Source organism: Falco naumanni, chromosome 3, assembly GCF_017639655.2.
Source record: "Falco naumanni isolate bFalNau1 chromosome 3, bFalNau1.pat, whole genome shotgun sequence".
NCBI lineage: Eukaryota > Metazoa > Chordata > Aves > Falconiformes > Falconidae > Falco > Falco naumanni.
In genome coordinates, this window is record NC_054056.1 from 83,182,388 (window position 1) to 83,193,048 (window position 10,661).

General features: G+C 39.8%; 1 protein-coding gene across 1 annotated transcript in view; it reads left to right on the top strand.

Moving 5' to 3' along the window:
- The window catches only part of ZFHX4 (zinc finger homeobox 4), a 150,440-nt gene that overhangs the window by 134,381 nt on the left and 5,398 nt on the right, over positions 1–10,661 (top strand). The window contains exon 9 of the mRNA XM_040588021.1: positions 528–5,921. Within this exon, the coding sequence (XP_040443955.1) occupies positions 528–5,921 (5,394 nt within the window). The remainder of the gene's footprint in view (positions 1–527; positions 5,922–10,661) is intronic.

Here is a 10,661-nt window from a genome sequence, read left to right on the forward strand (position 1 = left end):
AATGTTAGGCAAATGATTCTGCCTGCGTTTCCAATAGTAGTCTTCTTATCCTGGATGCTTACTGTATTCTGTGCTGGGAAGCTGCTTTGCTACGTCTCACAGCATGATCCTCCCTCTCTCCTCAGACTGTTTTCCTCCTCCTTTCTAATCATCTCTCCTGTCTATTGTCCCCATTCCTACTCCCTTTCTCTCTCCTACTGTTTATTTCCTTTTCTTATTTGGTGCTCCCATTGTACCAATAAACTCCTACCTTATGACAAATACAAGCCCTATGCCGTTCCTGGGACAACTGCCACAGCCAGGCTGATCATTGTGTTTGGGTTTTATTACTTTTTTTTTTTTTTTTTTTAACCTCCTGTTGGTCCTGTCTGCTTTATTGTGTGGAGCAAGGATGGGTTGCTATATTTTTCTAGGCCAAAATGTGGCATACCGGGTGCCTCTCTCGATTTATGATGAAAAAAAAATAATTAATACTATATACTATTTTCTTCTACTTGAATAAAAGACACTTCACTTCCTTTAACTAGGTGAAAGTCCTGTGGATGAGAAAAGCACCCCTGGGACTGATGAATCAAAAACTGGAATGGAAATTAAGAGCGAGGAACAGAAGCCACCTAAGGAATCTACTGAAACGCCAGATTGGAATAAGAGCAGCAGTAAAGATATAAAGACCACTGACTCAATGACAGATCAGCTAAATGAACAGCAGAAGAAGCAACAGCTCTCTGTTTCTGACCGCCATGTCTATAAGTACCGTTGTAACCATTGTAGCTTGGCTTTTAAGACTATGCAGAAGCTTCAGATACATTCCCAGTATCATGCTATTCGGGCAGCTACCATGTGTAGTCTTTGCCAACGTAGCTTCCGTACATTCCAGGCTTTAAAAAAACACTTGGAAGCAGGCCACCCTGAACTCAATGAAGCTGAACTTCAGCAGCTGTGTGCATCTTTACCTGTCAATGGTGAACTCTGGGCAGAAAATGAAAGTATGGCACAAGATGATCATGCACTAGAACAGGAAATAGAAAGAGATTATGAGATGGACCAGGAAGGTAAAGCAAGTCCTGTAGGAAGTGATAGTAGCTCTATTCCAGATGATATGGGCTCAGAACCAAAGCGGACCTTACCTTTTAGAAAAGGGCCAAATTTTACTATGGAAAAATTTCTAGATCCATCTCGCCCGTATAAGTGTACAGTGTGTAAAGAGTCTTTCACCCAAAAGAACATTCTCTTGGTCCACTATAACTCAGTGTCCCATCTACATAAACTCAAAAAGGTTCTGCAGGAAGCATCAAGTCCTGTCCCTCAAGATACAAACAGCAGCACTGACAACAAACCCTACAAATGCAGCATTTGTAATGTTGCGTATAGCCAAAGTTCTACATTGGAAATCCATATGAGATCTGTGCTTCATCAGACAAAGGCAAGGGCTGCAAAATTAGAACCAAGTGGTAATATAAGTAGCGGAAATAGTGTAGCAGGGAATGTTAATAGCCCCAGCCAAGGAATGCTAGAATCTATGAGCTTACCAGCAGTTAACAGCAAAGAAACACATTTAGATGCCAAAGAATTAAATAAAAAGCAAGCTTCTGAATTAATTTCTGCTCAGCCTACACATCACCCACCCCAGTCACCAGCACAACTTCAAATGCAACTACAGCATGAACTGCAGCAGCAAGCTGCGTTCTTTCAACCCCAGTTTCTAAACCCAGCTTTTTTGCCTCACTTTCCAATGACACCAGAAGCACTGCTGCAATTTCAACAGCCTCAGTTCCTTTTCCCATTCTATATACCTGGGACAGAATTTAGCTTAAGCCCAGATCTGGGTTTGCCTGGTTCTGCCACATTTGGTATGCCCGGAATGGCTGGTATGACAGGATCACTGCTAGAAGATTTGAAGCAGCAGATACAAACTCAGCACCATGTTGGACAAACACAGCTACAGATACTGCAGCAACAAGCACAACAGTATCAATCCACCCAACCTCAACTTCAGTCCCAAAAACAGCAGCAGCAAAGTAGCAAGCTGATGAAAGCGGAGCAGAATACCTTAGTAAGTACAGACTGCCAGCTGATAAAGGATATGCCATCATATAAGGAGTCAGAAGAAATTTCTGAGAAGCAAGAGAAGCCAAAGCAAGAATTTACTAATGAGAATGAAGGACTAAAAGAAAACAAAGATATGAAGAAGCCAAAATCCTCAGAACCAGCCATCCCACCACCCAGAATAGCTTCTGGGGCAAGGGGGAATGCAGCCAAGGCTTTGCTGGAGAACTTTGGGTTTGAGTTAGTTATCCAATACAATGAGAACAGACAAAAAGTGCAGAAAAAAAGCAAGACTGGTGAAGGTGAAAACACAGACAAACTGGAATGTGGAACCTGCAGTAAGCTCTTTTCCAATGTTCTTATCCTGAAAAGTCATCAAGAACATGTGCATGGACAGTTTTTTCCATATGGAGCTTTAGAAAAGTTTGCCCGACAGTACAGGGAGGCGTATGACAAGCTTTATCCAATTTCTCCATCTTCCCCAGAAACACCACCACCTCCACCACCACCTCCTCCACCACCACCACCTCCTCCTCCTCCAACTTCTCAGTCTTCTTCATCTGGGGCTGGAAAAATTCAAAACACAACTCCCACTCCTTTACAAGCTCCACCACCCACACCACCACCGCCACCTCCTCCACCACCACCACCTCCTCCTCCACCACCGCCACCATCAGCCCCACCTCAAGTCCAGCTTCCCGTTTCACTTGATCTCCCACTTTTTCCTCCAATTATGATGCAGCCAGTGCAGCACCCTGCATTGCCTCCTCAGCTTGCCCTCCAGTTGCCACCAATGGATACTTTATCTGCAGATCTTACCCAGCTTTGTCAGCAGCAGCTGGGATTAGATCCCAATTTCCTGCGGCACTCTCAGTTCAAGCGCCCACGTACAAGAATCACAGATGACCAGTTAAAAATCTTGCGGGCTTATTTTGATATTAACAATTCTCCAAGTGAAGAGCAGATCCAAGAAATGGCTGAGAAATCTGGTCTTTCACAGAAAGTTATCAAGCACTGGTTTCGTAATACACTGTTTAAAGAACGACAGAGAAATAAAGATTCTCCATATAACTTCAGCAACCCTCCTATAACAGTATTGGAAGATATCAGAATAGATCCTCAACCTTCAGCTGTAGAACCTTACAAGTCTGATGCATCTTTCAGCAAGAGATCATCTAGGACTCGATTTACTGACTACCAGCTTCGTGTCCTCCAAGACTTCTTTGACACAAATGCTTATCCAAAGGATGATGAAATTGAACAACTTTCAACTGTACTTAACCTACCTACTCGAGTTATTGTCGTATGGTTCCAAAATGCACGACAAAAAGCTCGCAAAAGTTATGAAAATCAAGCTGAAACTAAAGACAATGAGAAAAGGGAGCTGACGAATGAGCGTTACATCAGAACTAGTAACATGCAATATCAGTGCAAAAAGTGCAGTGTGGTTTTTCCCAGAATATTTGATTTGATTACACATCAGAAAAAGCAGTGTTATAAAGATGAAGATGATGATGCTCAAGATGAAAGCCAAACTGAAGATTCTATGGATGCCTCTGATCAAACAGTGTATAAGAACTGCACAGTTTCTGGCCAAAATGACTCATCAAAAAGCCTGGCAGTCACAGCAGCAAGCTCTGGCTCTGGTTCTAGCACTCCTTTGATTCCATCACCCAAACCAGAGCCTGAGAAGGCTTCTCCTAAACCAGAGTCCACAGAAAAACCAAAACAAAATGAAACCATCTCTAAGCAAACTGATACAACTTCCCAAAGCACCAAACCAGTACAGTCTACTCCAGTAACCTCTTCGGACCCTCAGCCCCCAGCTTCTCAACCACAGCAACAAAAACAATCACAGATAGTAGGGAGACCTCCTTCTGCATCACAAACCACGCCTGTTCCTTCCAGTCCTTTACCAATTTCAATGACTTCTCTACAGAACAGTCTACCTCCTCAGTTATTACAGTACCAATGTGATCAGTGTACAGTTGCCTTTCCAACTCTAGAGCTTTGGCAAGAGCACCAGCACATGCATTTCCTAGCAGCCCAAAACCAATTTCTTCACTCACAGTTTTTAGAAAGACCAATGGATATGCCCTATATGATATTTGATCCAAATAATCCTTTGATGACTGGACAGTTACTTAATAGTTCTCTTGCTCAGATGCCACCACAATCTGGCTCATCACATACAGCACACCCTGCTACAGTTTCTGGTTCCCTGAAACGAAAACTAGAAGATAAAGAAGACAATAATTGTAGTGAGAAAGAGGGAGGAAACAGTGGAGAAGATCAACATCGTGATAAGCGTTTAAGAACTACAATTACTCCAGAGCAGCTGGAAATACTCTATGAAAAATACTTACTAGATTCCAACCCCACCAGAAAGATGTTAGATCACATTGCACGTGAAGTGGGACTGAAAAAGAGAGTTGTACAAGTCTGGTTTCAGAACACAAGAGCCCGAGAAAGAAAGGGACAATTCCGGGCAGTTGGTCCAGCCCAATCCCATAAAAGGTGTCCTTTTTGTCGAGCTCTCTTTAAAGCAAAATCAGCTTTAGAAAGTCACATTCGCTCTCGACATTGGAATGAAGGGAAACAGGCTGGTTATAGTTTGCCTCCGAGTCCTTTGATATCAGCTGAAGACGGAGGAGAAAGTCCACAAAAGTACATATTTTTTGATTACCCATCACTGTCATTAGCAAAAACTGAATTATCAAGTGAAAATGAATTAGCCTCCACTGTATCAACCCCTGTTAGCAAAACTGCAGAAATGTCACCGAAGAACCTCTTAAGTCCTTCTTCTTTTAAAGCAGAGTCTAGTGAGGATATAGAAACTTTGAATGCCCCTCCTGCTGACTCTGGATATGATCAAAACAAGACTGACTTCGATGAGACTTCATCAATTAATACAGCAATTAGTGATGCCACAACAGGGGATGAGGGGAACAATGAAATGGAAACCACAACTGGCAGTTCAGGGGATGCAAAACCTGCATCACCTCCCAAAGAACCAAAACCACTTGTGAATGACACACTATCAAAACCTGCAACTACACCTACAAACGAGAACACTGATGATAAATTTCTCTTTTCCCTAACAAGCCCCTCAATACATTTCAGTGAAAAAGATGGTGATCACGACCAAAGTTACTACATTACTGATGACCCTGATGATAACGCCGACCGCAGTGAAACTTCAAGCATAGCTGATCCAAGTTCACCTAACCCGTTTGGAGCTAGCAATCCCTTTAAATCCAAAAACAGTGATCGTCCAGGCCACAAACGTTTCCGAACACAAATGAGTAACCTTCAGCTTAAAGTTCTTAAGGCTTGCTTTAGTGACTACCGGACTCCAACAATGCAGGAATGTGAAATGCTAGGGAATGAGATTGGCCTGCCCAAACGTGTGGTCCAGGTTTGGTTTCAGAACGCCCGGGCTAAAGAAAAGAAATTCAAAATTAACATAGGGAAGCCATTCATGATAAATCAGACTGGACCTGATGGGACAAAGCCAGAATGTTCTCTATGTGGCGTGAAGTACTCCGCGCGTTTGTCCATAAGAGATCATATCTTTTCCAAACAACATATTACAAAAGTGAGAGAAACTGTGGGAAGTCAGTTAGATCGGGAGAAAGATTATTTAGCTCCTACAACGGTTAGACAGCTGATGGCACAGCAAGAATTGGATCGCATAAAGAAGGCTACTGATGTGCTAGGATTAACAGTACAGCAGCCAGGTATGATGGACAGCAGTTCTCTTCATGGTATCAGTTTGCCAGCAGCTTATCCAGGACTCCCTGGCCTTCCTCCTGTTCTTCTGCCTGGAATGAATGGTCCATCCTCCTTACCTGGATTTCCACAAAGTTCAAACAGTAAGTCTATAAGGGGATGATTTTCTCATGTTATTAATTTGCTCATCTTGCATAGTCACCATCCCCTTCTAAACCACAGCATATTATGCACTTATATCGTGCTTGTGAGACAAGTGTGGGTATCTAAAAAGTACTGCTGTGAGGTATACTGAGTACAATTCTTGATTGTTGCTGTAGCCTGGATGATATCTCTGATTTAGCAAGAAGAAAAAAAAAACCCTCCAAAAATTTAATTGAAATCTAATTGACAGAAATTATTTAGTCCATATTAGGCTTCTGTGAGAAAGCAATATAACAATAGTGTAGTAATGCTTCTTTTGCTTGTTTTGAATGATACTCCTTTAGGCAAAACTTGGGTTAGAATTTTGTATGTAAATGTTTTGTATGCAAATATTTAAAGTAACATCTGATGAAACACAAAATAGCAATTCCCACATTATTGGCTCATCAGGCATTTGGTCCACCCCTTAGACCAGTCCAACCTGTTGCTTAATTCAGAATAAATATTTAAAATAAAATGCTGCCCAAGACCCTCTATCATATTTCTAAATAATTGCCTGCTAAGATAAGAAGGTTTTTGTTGAAGTGATTTGTAATGGCAGTTTCACTGTGATCCAAATTCCAAGAGCTGCTGAATATCTCTTGCCACTAGTTTGTAAAGTCATTGAAGACATGTACCATTTCATTTGGGCTTGCACTTTTAACTGAACACATACCTCTGTTTTACTGACTGTTTTGACTCTGGTTTGACTCTTTTTTGCTCACATTGGAAAACACTTCCTTCTTGCAGTAAGTTTCACTGACGTTAGAGAATCAAGTTTTTTGCAGAGTGATTTGTCTAGTCCTCAAAGAATGAACCTAATTTATTTTCTTGTATTAGGCTCCAGTTTTGCAGTCAGAGTTCACTGTGAGTGCAGCCTTTCAGACTGAAGCTCTCCCATTCATCTTCTAACTTTGCACATTCATATCAAATATGTGCACAGCAGAGTTAGGGAGCTGGTTAAGACCCCTCACATCATTTTATCCCATAATTCCACTTGCTGTTGATCTCTAAACTTTGATTTAGAAAGCAACTTAGTTTGGCAAGTAAGGTAGGGGCTTAATCACCAGTGTTGCTAGACATACTAAGACCGTAGCAATGTCTTCTCTTGTAGCCAGCTCTGCTTTGATTGATGATGATCATGTTATTGTTTCCTTAAGTGGTGGTCAAAGCATCTTGTTTTTCTCTTCATTGGATCAGAATGGCTTTCCTTCCACAATGGAGTCTCTGGCTGAGTGCCCTCTGGCTTTTGTCAAACAATTATTGGCACAGAGAGTGCATATAAAGGAAATATAAAGTTGCTGTATTTCCTTCTTAATGGCATATAGTGTCCAGGTCCAAAAACGGCTGGTTGTTGTTCATTAAAGTTATAGATATGGTTTCTCCATATAACTTCACTAAATAGCTTTGGTTAGGTTGACCTTCAGGTAAAATGGGCTTTAGAAACTCTCAGACTTTGTTGACACTACTAAATGAAATTTTCTGGTGAAAATATTATTATATTGTTTTACTTTTAAAAAAAGGTAGTCCCCATGCAAAGTGAGTCTTGGGAATGGTCGTGGAGCCATGATAGCCTCTCAGCTATGCTCAGGAGTGGTTTAGGAGAATGATGGATGGCCCAGGCCAAAACAGTGCCAGTACCATTCTTATGGTACTCTTTAACTTGCTAGTATTGATGTGGCCTCAGAGTCTGTAGATTGTCGTGTTAATAATAAAAAAGATATTATTACAGGTCAACTGGTCCATAATAATTCAATTTTCAGATTTTCTGATTTCTGCCAAATATCTCTTCTTTGAGATAAACTGAAATCATTAGTACCATAGCATACACAGTGTACTGCCAATTGAGATGGATTTTTACCTCCTTTCATCTTGCATCTTCTTAAGGTTAATTAGCCCGTTGTGGGCAAAACCCACTGTGTAAACTAGCTAGTAGAATCTCATTGTTAACTTTTTCTTTTGCCATATGCTAAATAGCCCCTACGTCCCCCTTTTGTTGCCTAGCAAATACTTGCATGCATAAATCTCCATTCCCTAATGATACATAATGGAACAGTCATAGTGAGTAGAAAAAAGTAGATCATGTTAATCATTCGTAATAGAAAAACAGTAATATACTCAGATGTTCTCCAGTACGTGCTCAACACTAGTATTTTCTGCACCTAATTAACCCATTTCTATTTTTTTCTCTGCTCTGCCCAGGCTAACAGTTCACATTCATATTTGATATTAAGAATTGTTTAAGAAGTATCTTTTTGGAAGCAGGGTTTGAAGCAAGTTTTCTTTAACTGTGGGTCTTCCAGGAGCATGTGCATTCTAAGCCAGCAGGACAACAGTTCTGCACCATTCTTTGCATCAAGGATTTTCTGAAGCTAACTCCCTGATGACTCACTATCCTATACTTCAAGTGTACTTGTTAATTCCACTGCAAGTGTGTCACATCTTCTCTTTAAGACCCAATCCCAAAAATGTACTTCAGAAGAAGTCTCACTGGGATCTCTTAATATCCAAATATTTACCTGTTTTCACTGATGCTTACAGGGTTGGTAACTGTATTTCCTGCGGCAAAGCCCATCCATTCTGTTCTACATGTTTGTTTAAAGGACAATGTCAACATTAGTAAGATCCTTGCTTTTAAAGAATGTGTTTGCTGTTTGCTAAGACAGGGAACTAGTGAAACTATAATACTAAACATCACATTGAAAGTTCTCTTTTGTGTTTCTCTTTATTCATGCTAGACAGAGAAATCAGCCTGATTAGTTTCACTGGTTAATAAAAGTTTATGAGGGATTTCACTTTCATATTCTTGCATCCCGTATTGTTTATGGGTTCCCCAAAAGGTACAAAACCCACCTAAGTTTTTCAAAATATTGTTCTTTTAAAAATGCAATATTTGCTTTTACAAAACATTTGAAATGGAACACTTGAAAATAATGCTAAATTACAAAAGATGGAATATTCAAACTACAGTTTGTTTTATATTCTTTATGTAGTGCTCAAACTGGACTTTTTATTTGCAAAGATTATTAGTTTTGTCAAAATAAGATAGCTTCATTTCTGAATGAAAGGATCCATTACATTTAAATTAAGTTATTTTGTTCTAAACCAAGTGGGTTTTAATATCAGAATTATTGTGTGGTTCTAGGATGATATATGTCAAAGAATCCTCTCACCTGTGGCATACGTTTCTCTAGATCATGTAATTATACCATCTTGTGGGCACCAAATGCTGAGCAAGGTCTCAAAATTACTGGTATGTTTGCTCAGCATAATTCCTAATATGACTTCTAATCTTCTAATTAATAGGGAATTTTAGTTCCAGCTCATCTTTGTTCTTTGCCCCTTCTTATTTTCTAGGTGACTGTATAGAGAAGAGTTCACCTGCTCTTTTCAGCTGTTCTTAAAATTCACGTTCTCTTTTCTTCTTAGCCTTGTGGTTTTACCTGTGATCCCTTGCAGAAAACTAGTGCTTCATCTTGCTTCTGGCTATTAATATTGGTTCTATGAACCTTTTAATGCCATCACCATTACCATAAGTTCTTTGCACATCACTTAAGCCTGAGATGCCTTGAAGATTCACAGCAGCTTTTTCCAAGAATGCACACATCACTGGGTAATACGTATATAGTGGGTTTTGAAATCTTATCAAGAGAGAAATTTGATTCAGCAGCAATTACTTTCCTTATTATTAGGGCAATAAATTCTGTTCTCTGTTTACTTTTGGCCCATTGGTAGTGGTTTCATTTGTATATTTTAGCTGTGATTCCTCCAAGTGAAAGAGAAGGCTCTCCTCTTTGATAGTCACTTAAAAGAGTTAGCAGGATTAGAGTGTTTCTTCATGAATAGTCAATTTTCTATTCTACATCTCTTATGTCTGGAAATGGAGCATATTAGTTTCATCAAGTTTTCTTTATTTAATTTTGGAAATTCTGATTTCCACATTTAGCTTCCAATAAAACAAGTAGATTTCACTATTCTATTTCAGCCTACATGAATTCTGTGTATTTCAACTAAATTCCAAAGAATGTCTGGAAAATGGAATATATCTTGGCTGCTCTGGGCATCATCAGTGTGAACAGACAGAAGACAACATGACGTGTAAGGGTTGAAGAGGTTAAGAATAGAAAGAAATCGGAAAAATCCTAAGTAGCTGACAAGCCCAAATAACCATGACAAAGCTGGGGCAGCAGTTCACACTAACTACATCATTCATGCATTTTCCATCTACAGTATTTATCATTTAATATATTTTCAGCAGACTCTACACACAATTGCCTGTTACTTCCTGTTGAAAGCATAGGGGCGCGCAATAGCATCTTTGATGTTATCGTGCAGTAACTGTGGCAATTAGCCATCTTTTAATTATAACTGTTGTGACTTGTTTCACTGTACTATCTAATTCGTGCTCACAATGCCTTTTAACTCCTTATTGTTCCCCTACCATTAAACAGGAGTAATGACACAGTGACAAACATTAAATGGCCTCTTTGTTAAATCTGATAATTATTCCCTTTGAATCCTAATTGCTTTATTCCTAAGTAATGCTAAGCACCTGGATATTGATGATTTAAACGTCATTCATGTTCACTCCATTAGTGCTTCATAGTAGCTAATACCCATCTAACCTCCATTACAGAGCCTGCATTTATTGTTCTCTTATCCATGTGCTAGTAGGCTGTTCCCAGCGTTGCTGCACTTTT